The sequence below is a fragment of the Piliocolobus tephrosceles genome, chromosome 10, assembly GCF_002776525.5.
Source record: "Piliocolobus tephrosceles isolate RC106 chromosome 10, ASM277652v3, whole genome shotgun sequence".
NCBI lineage: Eukaryota > Metazoa > Chordata > Mammalia > Primates > Cercopithecidae > Piliocolobus > Piliocolobus tephrosceles.
Genome location: NC_045443.1, coordinates 104,289,766 through 104,307,293, shown reverse-complemented (window position 1 = coordinate 104,307,293; position 17,528 = coordinate 104,289,766). Strand labels below are relative to the sequence as shown.

General features: G+C 41.7%; 1 protein-coding gene and 1 long non-coding RNA gene across 4 annotated transcripts in view; one reads left to right on the top strand and one right to left on the bottom strand.

Annotated features, from left to right (window-relative positions):
- Window positions 1-17,528, top strand: part of LOC111528398 — a 275,213-nt gene that overhangs the window by 69,157 nt on the left and 188,528 nt on the right. The gene's annotated exons all lie outside the window — the stretch shown is intronic.
- Window positions 1-17,528, bottom strand: part of RFX4 (regulatory factor X4) — a 179,150-nt gene that overhangs the window by 57,088 nt on the left and 104,534 nt on the right. For all 3 annotated transcript variants that reach the window (XM_023194451.3, XM_023194372.3, XM_023194531.2), the window contains 2 exons: window positions 15,466-15,543; window positions 7,997-8,160 (listed from right to left, as the gene is read on the bottom strand). In XM_023194451.3, the coding sequence (XP_023050219.1) occupies window positions 7,997-8,160; window positions 15,466-15,543 (242 nt within the window). The remainder of the gene's footprint in view (window positions 1-7,996; window positions 8,161-15,465; window positions 15,544-17,528) is intronic.

Here is a 17,528-nt window from a genome sequence, read left to right as displayed (position 1 = left end):
TTAAGGAAAAAGGCACTTGATTTGTAAGCCAAAGATTGCAGTGGTAATTATGTAATCACGTAATTTTTAACAGCCTCCTTTGGCAGACTGTAACTCAATGAGGGCAGGGAGCATGCTTATCTTATGTAGTGCTGTAGTCTAGGACCTAGCACAGTCCCTAGCACATTGTAGTAATCAATAAACATTTGTTTAATGAATGAATGAACATTTGTGGTTTTATTGAATAAATATTTGAGTCCTGACCATTTCATTTATTTGCAGGTGAAGGTAGACAAGTCATTCCAGCCTCTTTTTTTTTTTTTTTTTTTTTTTTTTGAGACAGGGTCTTGCTCTGTCACCAGGCTGGAGTACAGTGGTGCAATCTCAGCTCACTGCAACCTCCGCCTCCTGGATTCAAGTGATTCTTGTGCCTCAGCCACCCAAATAGCTAGGATTACAGGCGCCCACTACCATGCCCAGTTAATTTTTGTATTTTTCATAGAGACGGGGTTTCGATATGTTGGCCAGGCTGTTCTCAAACTCCTGGCCTCAAGTGATTCATCGCCTGGGCCTCCCAAAGTGCTGGGATTACAGGCATGAGCCACCATGCCCGGCCCTCATTTCAGCTTTTAAACTTTAACCTCCACATCTGTAAAAATAAGTCAATCATAGATAGGAAAGGAGGGGTTAACATTTCATTTGTACCCCACAAACTGCTTTGCAATAAACAGCAAATGCCATGTGTGTATGTGTGTGTTTAATACCTATAAAGCATTATTAAAAGTATGTGAATCTTCCTTATAAAGATGCGTTTTATTAAATCCTCAGAAGATACCTTTGTGGTACAAAATATAAGTGGAGATTTAGCCTCAGTTTGCTTGATCAGTGCCTAAGATTTTAATAACACAAAGCCCTAAATGGCTCCTACATATATAATATAGACATACACATATTATTATAAAAATTGAAATTTGGTCTTAATGTAGAACATTTGAATAATGCAGAAAAGGATGAGACTAAAATTTGGCCATAATCCCCCCTGGAGGTAACCTTTGTTAGCCTATGTGGGTGTATTTCTGTTCCATCTACAATGTGGAAAGCTGGAAAGAGCGTCACTCCCACCATAACAAGAAAAAGCCAGATAATCTACAAAATTACAACTTTTCTTTAAACCATTGGAGAGCTGAGGTCACAATCACGTAGCCTGGAATTTATGGAAAGAAAGGCACCTCCAGTGAGAGAAGGACTTGGGGACTGGCTCACTTGCAATAGAGAGAAGAAAGCAGGGCGTTACATACAAGTGGGTGAAATAAATTTTGCTAACAGTTTTAACAAATAGCTAACAGGCCAATATGAACTACCATGAGAGTACAGAACTCTTGGAATGACAGATGCAAGGGAAGTCCACATCTATTTGCAAGCCCTTCTGCACAGGCCTCATCAGGTGTTCATGAGGAAGACTGGGGACAGGACAGGAGGACAGAAGAAGCCTTTCTGAGAGGTATATGTTTGGAGGAAGGGAACAGCTGTTGCAGTGGAAAAAGCATGAAGTTCCACCAAGACCTTTCTTCCTTATGGATCAAAAGCCTCAGTTGACTAGGGGAAGAGCAGAAAACACTGTTGACCCCAGGGAATAGGGAAGACCCATTGTAGGTGGGGGAAAGATGAAAAGAGAAAGCTCTCTAACCCTGCTGGAAACCACCAGGGGCTCAGATCACTAGCGATATGTCTCTGCAATGAGTCAAGATCACTGAGAGTGCCCAACTCTGAGGTCCAAAGTACAGGGCTTGCTTAAGACTGAAACAGGGCTGAATAAAAGAGAACCCACTTCCCCACTTTTCAGCTCCAATCAGGCTAACAAGCACCAAGTCTTAAGCAACTGTGTGCATAGGGACGGCCTAAAGGTAAAGGAGCAGGCACATTAAGGGAAACAACCCAACAAATCTCCAACTTAAGCACAAAGTACCCCAGAATAATTTAAATCTGGTGCTACACTAAAGGTAACCATAGGAACAACAAAACCCAAATGCAATGAAGTCCCAAATAGACTGCCTCAATTCATATTCAGGAACCTAGGGGAAGAGGCGTGCCCATTTCCAGGCATAAGTGTTATTTATCCCAGTCTCTACTCTTCTACATACTGTTTGGCAGACAATAAAAATTATGAGATAAACAGAAAATTAAGAAATAGAACCTACTGTCAAGAAACAAAACAATCAACATAACCAGACTATCAGACAGGTAGTTTAAAATTTAAAATAACTATGATTAATGTGTTAAAGGCTCTAATGGAAAAAGTAAACAAGCATGAACAGAGGAGGAATTTCAGAAGAACACATAAATAATTCCTATTTATATAGGAATTATATAGGAATATATTTATATAGGAATATATATAGGAATATAGGAATATATAATATATATTATAATATATTAATAATTCATGTGATAATAATAATTATTAGAGACAAGATCTTGCTCTGTCATCCAGCCTGGATCATGATTCACTGTAACCTCAAATTTCTGGGCTCAAGTAATCTTCCCGCCTGAGTATCTTTAGGGGCTAGACTATAGGCACGAGCTACTGTACCCAGCTAATTTTTTTTGTAGAGACAGGATCTTGCTATGTTGTCTAGGCTGCCCTCAAGTGATCCTTCTGCCTCCGTCTCCCAAAGCACTGGGATTACAGGTGTGAGCCACACTGCACTCAGCCAGAACACAGAAATTACTTTTAAAAGAATTGTAGGCCGGGCGTGGTGGCTCAAGCCTGTAATCCCAGCACTTTGGGAGGCCGAGACGGGTGGATCACGAGGTCAGGAGATCGAGACCATCCTGGCTAACACCATGAAACCCCGTCTCTACTAAAAATACAAAAAACTAGCCGGGCGAGGTGGCGGCGCCTGTGGTCCCAGCTACTCGGGAGGCTGAGGCAGGAGAATGGCGGGAACCCGGGAGGCGGAGCTTGCAGTGAGCTGAGATCTGGCCACTGCACTCCAGCCTGGGCGACAGAGCGAGACTCCATCTCAAAAAAAAGAAAAAAAAAAAAAAAAAAAAGAATTGTAATATTAGAAATAGACATAAAAACAAAGTACAGTAATGGAGATAAAGAATGCCTTCAATAGTCTCATTAGTAGCATTGACATAGCAAAAGAAAGAATCAGTGAACCTGAAGATACGTCAATAAAAATTACTCCATCTAAAACACAAAGAGAAAAATGAGTAGAGAACAAGCAAAATCAAGAATCCGGGAGTTGTGGGACAGTATCAAATGGCCTAACATACTTGTAATTGAAATACCAGGAGGAGAAAAAAGAGAGAAAGCAGAGAAGAAGATAATGGATGGGTATTTTCCAAAAATAATGAAATACGTCAAAGCACAGATCCAAGAAGCTCAGAAAACCCCAAGCAGGATTGAAAACAACACAAAGCATTGAGATACATCATGGTTGAACAGCTGAAAACCAGAGATAGAGACTGCAAAACCAAAGACAGAGAAAGTCTTGAAGGCATCCGAGGAAAAAAAGCACACTGCCTACAGAGGAGCAAAGATGCACAAAAAACAAACATGCAAGCCGAAAACAATGGAGTGAAATGCTTAAAATGCCAAAAGTGAAAAACTTGTTAATTCAGAATACCATACCCAGTGAAAGTAGTTTTCAAATTGAAAGAGAAATAAAGACTTCTTCGGACAGAGAAAAACAAATAATTTGTTACCACTAGACCTGCAATATGAGAAACATTAAAGAAAATTTTGCAGGCAGAGGACTGTGATTACATACCCAACTCATATATTACACAGATGAGTTGGACATACATAAAGAAATGAAGATTAGGAATCATGCGAATGAAAGCAGATATAAAATATTTTTTCATATCGTTAATCATTCTCAAAGATAGTTACCTAAAGCAAAAATAGTTATAATGTTTTAGGAGTTTATAGCATATACAAAAACAAAATCTATGACAACAATAGCATAAAAAATGGGAGTACAAATTGGGAGTATAGTGTTGTTAAGATTCTTATACTACATGTGAAGCAGTATAATATTATTTGAAGGTACATTATAATTAAAGATATACAAACTTAAAATAACTAGTAAAAATTTTTTTTAAAGAGGTATTTTTAAAAAGACAATCATGGCCAGGCATGGTGGCTCACACCTGTAATCCCAACACTTTGGGAGACTGAGGCAGGAGGATCCCTTGAGCCCAGGAGTTCAAGCCAACCTAGGAAACACGGCAAGACCCCATCTCTATGTAAAAGTAAAAAAATTAGCCAGGCTTAGTGGCACATGCCTGTAATTCCAGCTACTCAGGAGACTGAGATGGGAGGATTGCTTGAGCCCAGGATATTGAGTCTGCAGTGAGCCGTGTTTGTGCTACTGTATTCCAGCTGGAGCCTGGGTGACAGAGTGAGACCTTGTCTCAGAGGGGGGAAAAAACAAGCCAGCCATGGAGATAAATGGGATGATGAAAATAATTAACACAAAATTAGACAAAAAAAGAGGAATAAAGGAGCAAAAACTGATGAAACTAATAGAAAACAACTAGGAAGAGGGAAGATCTTAATTGAACTATATATTTAATTACATGAAATATAAAGATCTACGCATACTATACCAACTAAAAAGGAAAATTGCCAGACAATAAAAAAGAAAGACCTCCCTCTATGTTTTTATGTTGGCTATAAGAAATCTACTTCAAATATAAAGACAAATTAACAGGGTGGGAAAAAATGTCATGCAAACACTAATTAAAAAAAAAAAAAAACCTGGAGTTAGCTATATTAAACAGACAAAGTAAACTTCTGAACAAGAAATATTATGAAAGATAAAAAAAGACATTATGAAAAGAAGTCAATTCACCAATAAGACATAACAGTTCTAATTTGTATGCATTTAACAAGAGAGCTTCAAAATACATGAAGCAAAAATGTATAGAAATAGACAAATTCACAATTAGAGCTGGAGGTGTCTATACTTCTCTATTGCTAATCAGTAGAACAAATCAACAGAAAATCAGTAAAGACAAAGAAAATTGAAACAACACTATCAATTAAATTGACCTAGTTGACAATTAACCTAATGATACCAGAATATATAGCTTTTTCAGGTACACCTAGAACATTCACCAACACAGGCCACATTCTGGAGCATTAAACAAGTATCAACTTAAAAGAATTGATATAAAACTATGTATATAATATGACCAGAAGGGAATTAAACTAGAAATTATGAATAGGAAGATATCTTGAAAATCCCCAAATATTTAGAAATTAAACAGTTTACTACTAAATACCCCGTAGATCAAAGAGGAATTCACAGGAGAAAGTAGAAAATATTTTGAATTGAATTAAAATGAAAACCCAACATATCAAAATTTGTGGGTGCAGCTAAGTAGAGATTAGAATAAAATTTATAGCATTAAATGCTTTCACTGGGAAAGTAGAAAGATTTATAATCAATGACCTAAGCTTTCACTTAAAGAAATTAAAAAAAGAAGAGCAAAATAAACCCAAAGCAAGCACAAAAAGGGAGGAATAAAGATAAAAAACAGAAGCCAATAAAATTGAAAACAGAAAACAAGAAACCAGAGAAACCAAAAGCTATTTTTTGAGATCAATAACATTGATAAATTTCTAGTCACACTGACGAAGAAAAAGAAAACACAAATTACCTACATCAGGAGTGAGAAAGGACACATCACTACAGAGCCTACAGATATTAAAAGGATAAGAAAATACTATGAATTTTAAAAATTTAGATAAAATTCTACACTAACTCCTCCAAAAAAAAAAAAGAGAAGGGAACATTTTTCAACTCATTTATGAGGCCAAGGTTCCTCTGATATCTAAATAAGAGAAAGACATTATGAAAACTAAAGATGAATAACTTTCATTATTGATCAAATAACTTTGATGAACTATAAAACCCTCTGAACAAAATATTAACAATTCAGATCTAGCAATATATTTTTTAAAAATTTATGACCACCAGCCTAGGCTGTATAGTGAGACCCTATCTCTAAAAAAAAAAAATTATTTTTTTAAATTAGCCAGGTCCTGTGGTACATGCCTATAGTTCTAGCTACTCTGCAGGCTGGGGCAGGAGGATCACTTAAACCCAGGAGTTAGAGGCGGCAGTGAGCAGTGATCAATGATTGCACCACTGCACTCCAGCCCGGGCAACAGAACAGACCTCATCTTAAAAAAAAATAATTGGCCAGGTGTGGGGGCTCATGCCTGTAATCCCAGCACATTGGGAGGGTGAGGCGGGTGGATCACCTGAGGTCAGGAGTTCGAGACCAGCCTGGCCAACATGGTGAAACCCCATCTCTACTAAAAATACAAAAAATTAGTCGGGCATGGTGGTACATGCCTGTAATCTCAGCTATTTGGGAGGCTTAGGCAGGAGAATCACTTGAACCCGGGAGGCAGAGGTTGCAGTGAGCCAAGACTATGCCATTGCACTCCAGCCTGGGCAACAAGAGCGAAATTCCATCTCAATAATAATAATAATGATAATACACAAAAAAAACACACATTCAACCTGATATTAACAACCTGTAGCTGGCATTGTATTTTATAGTAAATACCGAATGCTTTCCCCTTAAGGTCAGGGAAAATGCAAAGATGTCCACCCTTGCCTAGGCTAGGACATCATCCTAAAGATTTCAGCCAGTGCAATAAGACAGGGGTGGGGAAAAGGTATACAGGCTGAAAATCACACACACACACAGGGCAGGAAGCACTGTGAAGGTGGAGGCAGAGATTAGAGTGATGCGTCTGCAAGCCAAGAAACACCAAGGATTGCTGGCAACACCGGAAGCAGAAGACAGGCATGGCACATATTTTTCCTCAGAGCTTCAGTAAGGAACCAGCCCTGCCAATGCTTGATTTGGGACTTCTGGCCTCCATGAGTGTGGGAGAATACCTTTTCTGTTATTTTAAGTCACCCTGCCAGTTTGTGGTAATTTGTTACAGTAGTCACAGGAAACTAATACACTTCACCATGTTTAAAAAAAAAAAAAGGTAAATGAAATGTCATTCATCACAGTGTTGTTTGTAGTAGGACAAAACTGGAAAACAAGAGAATCGACTAAATGCAAGATGGTGGAACCCTATACAGTTGTGAAAAAGAAAAAAGCTCCTTATAGATGGATGTGGAATGTGTTTTGTAACAGTCCCCACAGGAAGGAATGCCACTGTAAATGGGTGGGTTTATTTACAAGGGACATGTTACAAAGGTGTGGACAGGGGTAGAGGAACTGTAAGGGAGACTGCTGCAACCTAAGGCTCAGACCACAGGCTCTTGTCCACCCTGTGCCCAAGGACAGCCTGGAAAGTTGCCTGGAAGGGAACACAGCCCAGTGAAGGAACCCAGCCAGCCTGACACAATCTCACAGGGAGGGGGCCAGATAATCCATCTCCTGACTTCACTCTCCTCCCTCCATCCCTCCCTGAGAAGCACCCTGTGTGGTGGCCCATGCTATCAGCATATGCCCCACCCCCAACCCCAGCAGAAGGTAGCATGACGTGTGGAGAGTGCATCTGGAGGGGCATGGAAGCTGTCCAGCATAAACTTCAAGGTTAAGTTGTTTTGTTTTACAGCAAAGCACAGAACAGTATATAGTGTATGTCACCATTTCAGTAAGAAAAACAGTATATTATATGTATTGATTGCATGTGCATATCAGATCTGGTCAGACTCCAAGAAAATGATTCTATCTGATGTTCTGGGAAAGGACTGGGTTGTCTGGGGAACAGGAGTCTGGTGGGGAGATTGCTTACTGTACACCATCTTATACCTTTGAATTTTAAGCCACACAAATGGTTCAAAATATTAACAGTTTATTTATATTCCAAAATATAAATAAACATTAATATTTAAGAGTTCAATATTAATGATCTTTGCAAGGGAGGCCTATGGACAGTGCATGATTATAATCAGTACAGGAGAAGCCGAACAGTCCCTTCTGTGGACCAGCCATGAAGGAAGACAAGAATAAGCATGCCCACCTGTCAGGTAATGCCTGCAGCACAGTGGGCATCAGCACCCCGGAGATAGCTTTGTAGAGGATGGAGTCACACACGCCGACAATGTTCACCACTGTGGAGGAGCCCAGCACAGGCAGCATGTGGGGCGGCATTCCTTGCCAAAAGTGCAGAAGGAAACTTTGAACCTGTATTGACCCACAGAGAGAAGAACCATGAGGTTACCCAGGGCCCTCCCAACAGAAACTTGGGACTCCACCAAGGCCAACCCAGTCTACAACGCTGTCATTTACTTCCCCTGCAGTGGCAGAAGCCACCCCCAGCCTGCCATGTTGTAGGAGGCCCTGGGAGTTTCTCCCACTTCAAGTCTTCCCTCTGCCTAGGCATGCAACATGCTCACTGCTGGAGAACGGCCTAGCCTAGCAGGCTGGGGTCTCCTCTGCCCCAAAAGATGAAGCACTTTCACCCATCAGCCCCTTCAATGCTTACTAGGGCCTGGGAAGAGTTTAAGGAAGGGAAGGTGGGGCATTGTTTTTAAAAAGGTCGGAGCACTAGTACTCACTATTCTTTGAGCCCACTGAACCTCAGGGGCCCCTGGGTTTTCTGGGAAGAAAGGGAAAGGTATGGGAGTTGCACATAAAAGGAGTGTGACTGAAGGGAGGAGAGTAGGTGCCACACACACAAAATTCTCCTGATTCAAATTTGTGCATCAAAGATTGGGTCAAGTGCAAGAGGCTTTTCATGTCGGAATTCTTCCATTTTCCAAATCTCCCTGGCCAGTGGGTGCTATATGGGATGCTAGATGGTGATACCTGAGTGGTAAGCTATGTGGACACATGAAGTGTGTGTGATTGACTTTTTAAAACTCCCCAAACCACTAGAAAGAACCAGATTATAGCAGGCACCCAGAAATGCAATTATTATTATTAATATGACGACAGCAGGAACTTGAGCCACACTGTTACTGAATGAAGGGCAGAGTGAATGTCCAAAGCAGAGAACCACTTGCTGCCTCCCCTACACTCTTTTAGCTGTGGGTTAGACGTTGAGCAGAATAGGAGGTGGAGGGGTGGGAAAGTTAAGGGAAGTAAAGAGAAATAGTAGAAGATATTAACTGATGTATATAATAACATTTGAGAATGTCTAGACTTCAGTTATCAACTGACATCTGCAGCACTTCTCCAGTTGGGGAGCAGCCCATCTCGAAGCTGGGGAACACATAACTCTGAATTTTTATACATTCCAATGGGTTTCTGTATCATGTTTCCTTCTCCCCTCAATAGATGGGCACTCTTGAGTTCCACATGTAGCATTATCCACATCCCTGGTTCCCCAAATCAATCCTGATTTGGTGTGGGAGATAATTGAGTCCCTCTAGTCTAAAACTTTGGAGCAAGTATTATTGCCATTTTAGCTTTCTTTTTGGCGGGGACAGAGTCTTGCTCTGTCGCCCAGGCTGGAGTGCAGTGGTGTGGTCTCGGCTCACTGCAACCTCCGCCTCCTGGGTTCAAGCAATTCTCCTATCTCAGCTTCCTAAGTAGCTGGGATTCTAAGTGTGTGCCACCACACCTGGCTAATATTTGTATTTTTTAAGTAGAGACGGGGTTTCACCATGTTGACCAGGCTGGTCTCGAACATCTGACCTCAGGTGATCTGCACGCCTTGGCCTCCCAAAGTGCTGGGATTACACTGAGCCACCACACCTGGCCACCATTAACTTTCTTTATTGAGTACCTACTATATGCCAGGCACTTTGCTTAGGTTTCATATAATACTCATAATACTATAGCTGAGAATCATTACTCTTATTTGCAGAGATATTAGTTGTCCAAAGCCAGACAACCAGTCAGGGAATGGATAAGATACAGCCTATGTCTGCCTCAGTCCTTCCACAATCTCTCTTATGGCTAGTTTGTTCTTCACATGGTAACTGGGTTTCTACCCCATTCCTGAGGCTCATGTCTCTCCCTAGGCTGCTGTCCACTTCCCAGCTTTCTGCCCCTGCCCTGGTAACCTGCAGCATCCTTCAGGCCCCTCCAAGGAGTAGGGCCTAATTTTCCTCTGACCAGGCTGCCTCTGGCTAGTGGAGCCATGCCCCGACTCTAGCCTGGTGACTCCATCTCAGCCTCATGTGAATAGGCTTCCTTGATGCCTGCAGCCTGGACTTCACTGGATGGAAGACTTGGAGGATAAGGAACAGGGAGAAAGGCATGCCCCTCTGACTTTTTAGGAGGGAAGTGGTGATTACCGAAAACATGACCATAGTGGTTAATGAAGTCAGGTCTGTAAATCGAAAAGACTTCAGTTAGAGTCTTGTTTATTCCATGACAGTGGAAATACTGCAAAGTTTTCGTCCAGATTGAAAATTAAAACAAAATCTGGAGGAGTGAAGACTGACTTGCAGGGTTCTAATCCTGGCTCCACTACTGAGGAGTATCACATCTCTAAGCCACCATTCCCTTTCTGTGAAATGGGGATAAAAGCAGTATTCACTGTATAGATTTTGGTAAAGATTTCTAAAAAGTGCTTCTAGTGCTTGGCACATAGTAGATGCTTAATAAATGCTAGCTGTGGGCCGGGCGCGGTGGCTCACGCCTGTAATCCCAGCACTTTGGGAGGCCAAGGCGGGTGGATCACAAGGTCAGGAGATTGAGACCGTCCTGGCTAACATGGTGAAACCCCCTCTCTACTAAAAATACCAAAAAACAAAATTAGCCAGGCGTGGTGGCAGGCGCCTGTATTCCCAGCTACTCCGGAGGGTGAGGCAGGAGAATGGTGTGAACCCGGGAGGCAGAGATTGCAGTGAGCCGAGATAGCACCACTGCACTCCAGCCTGGGTGACAGAGCAAGACTCCATCTCAATAAAAAGAAAAAAAAAAAGGCTAGCTGTTTTTACTACTATTATATCATGGAGACACTGCCACTACTGGGCTCAAGAGATCAGTGTCCTGCTCTAGGTGTTTGAGACTTTCTTGCCTACATTTCTGAGTGTCACCCAGCCAGGATCTCTACTGTGGCTCCGCTCACCTATCAAGACTTTTGTTCTGTCATTGAGGAACCCAGTGGCTGACCACTAGCGTGGCCTGAGCCTGGAGATGTCCATGGCTTTTGGACAAGGTACTTGCCCTCCAGAGGACCCTCCACTGTCCCCTGATTCCAGCTCACTCCCTGGGCATCAGGCTCAGGTCAGGTCTTGGGCCTTCTTGTCTGCGCCTCCAACTGTGAGTAAGAAGCTCTGCCCAGCTGATTCTTGAGTTGATAGATTTTGAATTCATTTGCCTTACTTAGCTCTTCTTGCAGGCAGCCATACCCCCTTTTTTTATATGAGCAGTCAATTTCTAGCAGAACGTCTAGAAAAGATCAGCTGTTGTGTGGATTCAAACAAATCTGTGCAAAATCAGTGTCCTTAGCAGGCATCTGTCTGTTTGAAGCCTGTTCAAGCTGCACAGGGAAGGCTGATCAGTCCTCAGTTTCCTGAGTGGCTTTTGTAGAATGTGTATTCTTCCTTCCTACTCTCTGCATTTTAGGCCATTTATTGTTCAATGATACTTCTTCCTCCAGGTGAGAAGGAAAAGGAAGGAGGGAGAATGGCCATAGCTCAAGCGCTAAGGCTTGGAAGTTAGGCATGAAATGGACAGATGCAGTGTTTCCCTGCAGAAGGTGGAACGGACAGGATCTCCCAATGGACTGAATCTGAAGGGTGAGGGAAAGGGAAGAATCAAAGTTTGTGGCTTAAGCAATTGGGTGGAGGGGAGTGGCAATCTAAGACCTGGGAAAAACAGATTTAGGGCAGAAAATTAAGAGCTCTGGTTTAGCCGCGTTAAGTTAGATTTCAAGTCAATTGAATCTGGAGCTCAGGACTAAACATATAACTCTGAGAGTTACCAGCATTTGTAAAATGAAGATAATCATGTCTTCCTACTATTAGGGTGAAATAAGATAGCTTACGTAAAATGCTTGGCATCGTGCAGGTGTTTAACAAATGGAAACATTATTAGGCAGAAGGGAGAGTTCTGATAAGTTCTTAACACCTTGCAAGCATAAACAGTGAAATAATCAGAGGCAAATGATTCCAAATTATTAATAAAATTCAGTTTCACGAGGTATCTGTTTCAGTCTTCTAAACTCTCTGCCCTTTGTCTCTCAGCTCAGTGAAGTATGAGGAGATGATTTCCTTAGGAATACTAAGCAAATTTTCTATTTCTTTTTCCATGTTCACATTTAGTTCATTCTGACCATTGGTACCTTGTGGAAACACCTGTGCTGACTTGCAGTTGGGGTCCCTACGTGTTATAGGATTGGAAGTATCTCAACAAAATAATTACAAAAATGCCTAACATTTATCATGTTCTAGAACAAAATCAGATATTTTACATACATAATTTCATGTTCACTATGAGGTAGGTATAATTATTATTTTCATCTTGTAGCAAAAGAAATCCAGGCTCAGAGAGGTTAAGCGCCTTGCCCAAGGTCTCAGGCTAGTCAATGGGGGATTTGGGACTCAACCACAAGACTACTGAACTTTATAGCTTATTGGGCAATGTAGTCTGGAGAAGACATTCCCAAGTCCCCTAAATGCAGATTCGCATTTTTTTTTTTTTTTTTGAGAGAGTCTCACTCTTTGTCACCAGGCTGGAGTGCAGTGACACAATCTTGGCTCACTGCAACCTCTACCTCCCGGGTTCAAGCGATTCTCCTGCCTCAGCCTTCTGAGTATCCAGCTAATTTTTGTATTTTTAGTAGAGACAGGGTTTCACCATGTTGACCAGGATGATCTTGATCTCTTGACCTCGTGATCCACCCACCTTGGCCTCCCAAAGCGCTGGGATCACAGGCATGAGCCACTGTGCCCGGCCTCAGATTTGCATTCTTTAGTTGCTTGACAATGTTATATGTCAATGGCATTTCTACACCTGTTCGTCCATTCATCTACTCATTCACCCAACAGATATTTACTGAGAACCTAAAAGTATGACTGGAGAGGATACAGTAGTGATCAAGACAGATGAGGTTACTGCCCTCAAAGGCTTACATTATAGTGGTAGAGACAAACAATGAACAAGTGAATAAACAAGATAATTTAGGACTGTGATACTAGCATAAGTTGTAACCTCAACCAATATTAAAGACCTGGAAGACTTGAAACCAACTGTAAAGTCAAGGTGTGCCAGATACATCCACCATCCATTTACCAATGACTTTTCTCAGCTATAGGAGAAAGCCATCCTCATCAGAGGTAAAATGTCTCCCTTCATTATTCTGTGGCTGAGAAGAGTGAGTCACATCTTGATTAGCCATCTTAAAAGCAGCCACCAAATATTCCTGCCAGTGGCGTGGAATTGGCCTAAGGGTGTCAGGTGACAAAGGACCTTGACACACCTTTGGCCCTAACCAACTGTGTGGCCTTGGCCAAGTCTTTCAACACTCTGGTTGATACATCTGAAAAGAACAAGCATTTGTATGACCTTTTGCAGTTTACAAAGAGCTTTTACCAGGCATAGTCTTATCTCCTCCTTCTTGTAACACTGTGAATTCAATAGATGGGGATGAATTTTTAAATCTTCATTTCTAGGATGAGGAATTGAGGCTTGAAAGGCAGAACCAGCTCTTGAATCCAAGCTTGGGACTCGAAGCCTGGCACTCTTCCCATAGCAGCATCTGCCCCTCAAAGATTCTGCATCCTAGTTGCTGGTTACATGCCTTCCCCCAATCCCATCCCATCAGCTGTGTCTTACTTATCTCTCCAATAATGTATGGGACCCAATAGGTGTTGGAATTAAGCTAATGAAATGAAATGAAATGAAATGGGAGTGAGTTTTGAGATGAATAAGCTACATACGAACATAAGAGACGACTACCACTAGTTGTATTGTTGGTAACTGTGGCAGAGAGGATAGTGTATGGGACCCAGTTAAGTGTTGGAATTAAGCAAATGAAATGAGAGTGAGTTTTGAGATGAATACACTACATATGAACATAAGGGAGGACTGCCACTAGTTTTGTTGTTGGTAACTGTGGCAGAGAGGAAGAGCTATCCATTGGACATGTGAGTAGTGGAAGCTGCTGTAAGTAGTGTAAGGGACCACATTCCCCAGCCCCCGCTGCATTAAGGTGGGGCCATGGGACCAGCTCCTGTCAATGGCATATGGGCAGAAGTGCTATTGTATTTCTGGGCTGACAAGGATAAGCAGGGGGTATGCCTTTCTAGTAGTTCTTTTCCCCACCCATCAGCTGAACAAAGAGGACTCCAAGGCTTTAGGGCAGGGTGGAAGGAACCTGAGTCCCTGAATCACCCCCAGCAACCAGCCTTCCAACCAAGAACAACTGCACTGGATTGTGACATGAGTGGGAAATAAACCTCCAGTGTGCTAAGATTTGGAGAGTTATTTGTTATAGCAGCTAGTGTTGTCTTAGCCAGTCACGAATCATTATTTGTCCTGATCTCAGTGATCTTTGGAATGTAAGACAGAGCCAAACCACAGTTCAAAAGAAAGCAGGGAGTTTTCTTTCTTAAAAGAAAAAATCCACTGAAATGGTTGCTCAAGTAATTTGGGAGATTTTAAAGTACATTTTAGAAGTCTAGTGGGTAAAAGTCAAGAGAAGGAAGAACAGTACTTCTTTAGCAACACACTCTCCCATCTCATCTGCAGCTGTGTCTATGAGCAAAGTGATAGTGGAAGTGCTCAACAAACATTTGCTCCTAAAGCACACAGCTGTGGGAAGGCAGAAAAGTATGGGAGAAGAGCATTTTGTGCCTGACATCGTTTTTATACCCCTCCACCTACAACAGCACCCCCTCCCCACAACACACACACCAAAGGAGTCTCTGGGATCTCTTCCACCAATAATTACTGGGTTTTTTATAGTCCTTTTAGAGACCATATTATCTTCTCTCAAAAAAAAGTTATTGTTCTTCCATCCTTTCTCATTTCTTCTCTCCATTCTTTAACTATAATATTTTAAAATAAAATGGACTTCTTACATTGTTTGTATTTAATGGTGGCCCTACTGATGGGATTTGATGGAAATCTATGGATCAGATCTTGGGAATGGAGGGTAACCAGCTCCAGATGTACCAAAGTGGACAAGCCTCAGGAAAAGCCTAAATATGCAAAATAGAATAAAGTTTTTTATATATTTTTTCCAAAATGTAAGGAAGCTTTTCCTTAGCTTCTCTGAATCTATAATCCTGGGTGTAATGATACGCTGGCAAAATGATCTTCCTAATGTGCTGATAGGCCTGGAGGCAGTTCACCAGTTCAGTCAGACGAGGAGGCCAAGTCCACTGCTATACACACGTCAGGTCTGTAAAGTGGGGATAATAATCATACCTGCTTCATGGGCTCCCATGAGGATGAAGTGAGCTAATGGGTATCCAGGAAGGGCTTCCAGATGCCAGGCCTGGCACCTAGCAGGAGCTCATGAAATAGGAGCTAGTGCTATAAGATTTTTAATACCGAGTACTCACAGCTCAACCCTTCTTGACCTACCTCATCAAAGTTGGCTCTTATTACAGTGTCCAGTATTCTCTGACAGTGTGTTCTGTACATCATAATAAAGGTAGAAACCTGTGGGAGTGGGCGGAGGATCAACAACAAAGACATACGTTAATATCCATTGCTGCTGCCCTTGGACTTTCAGTTTTTAAGTCATTTCTTCCCTTTGGTGGGGGATGGAATTCACTTAACACCTGCTCAGCCTACTAGACCCAGGTGAGACTGATTTTCATTGGGTGGTATTCTCTGACCCTCAGCTCCCTCCTCTGTGCTCACACAGCACGAGTGGGTTTCTCCCAGAGGTACAGAATGTGCTGGTTTCTCCTTCTGCCCCCACTTTCCACCCCCTGAGACTGGGAGCTCTAGGAAAACAAAAATGCTATCTTATTCATGCTCATGTATCCAGCACCTAGCACAGTGCCTGGCACGTAGAGCTAAGCAGGGCTTATGTAACTAAATTCTCTTCATTGGCTGAGACCACTACAAAGTTGAAATCAGTGTATAGTTATATAAAGGTGATTCTTCCTAAGTCACCATAAGACATTTGGAAATTCTCTGCAATGTGCTTAGCAAAAAAAAGAATAAAAAAAAAGAAAAAGAAAAAATCTCCCCCTTCATTTATTCAATAATTTTTTTATTTTTATGTTTTTTTAATTATCTGAGAATTTTAAATCCATGGTGCAGGAAGTTCATTTGTGTGTTTATTGACCAAAAAAGCAAATTAAGAAAAAATATTTATCTATTTCTTAGATTTAATGTATTCTTTACAGATATAAGTTCATTTTCTTCATTTCAGAACATAGACATGCATTTTACGTAAACTTGACTTATAGAAGCATCTGTCTCCCTAATTGACTCTAAACTTTCTGAAAGCAGGACTCATCTCATTCTTCACTGCATCCCAGATCCTAGTGTGACATGGAGACTCAGTAGAAGCTCAATGTGTTAGACCAGCACTGGGTTGCATCAATAGGTGCATTAAAGATATGATACTCGGCTGGGGGCGGTGACTCACACCTGTAATCCCAGCACTTTGGGAGGCCGAGGCGGGCAGATCATGAGGTCAGAAGTTTGAGACCAGCCTGGCCAACATGGTGAAACCCCGTCTCTACTAAAAATACAAAAATTAGCTGGGTGTGGTGGCGGGCACCTGTAATCACAGCTACTTGGGAGGCTAAGGCAGGATAATTGCTTGAACCCAGGAGGCAGAGGTTGCAGTGAGCCGAGATTGCACCACTGCACTCCAGCCTGGGTGACAGAGCAAGATTCCATCTCAAAAAAAAAAAAAAAGGTGCGATACTCCAAGGGAAACTTCCCCAAATTTGTTTTTCCAGTAACTTGCTCCAAATATTCCATGATCAAAACTATCAGGTTCACTATACCTATAAAATCTTCTTTGACTGTTAGACTATGATTTCATCCAAATCCCCTGCAGCACATGGGAAAATGAACTTTATCCTGGGGAAAAGCAATTCAGACGGGAGCGGTTCTTCCCTCATGAAATGAGACAGCATAAGATCATAGGACAGGTATGCAGGTAGACAGAAGATAGATGATAGGTAGATAGACAGATAGGCATACATGATAGAGATTGATAGAGCAAATTTGATTTTAGAATTGTTTTGGATTTACAGAAAAGTTATAAAGATAGTACTGGGAGTTCCCATATGCCTCACCCCTATTGTTAACATCTTGCATTGCTAGGATATATTTGTCACAACTAATAAACTGATGGTGATAAATTGTTATTAACCGTAGTCCATGCTTTTTTTGGATTTCTTTTCTTTTCTTTTTCTTTTTATTATTTTTATTTTTTTTGAGATAGAGTTTCGCTCTTGTTGCCCAGGCTGGAGTGCAATGGTGCAATCTTGGTTTACTGCACCCTCCGCCTCCCAGGTTCAAGCAATTCTTCTGCCTCAGCCTCCAGCTGGGATTACAGGTGCCCACCTCCATACCCAGCTAATTTTTTGTATTTTTAGTAGAGACAGGGGTTCACCATGTTGGCCAGGCTGGTCTCGAACTCCTGACCTCAAGTGATTCACCTGCCTCAGCCTCCC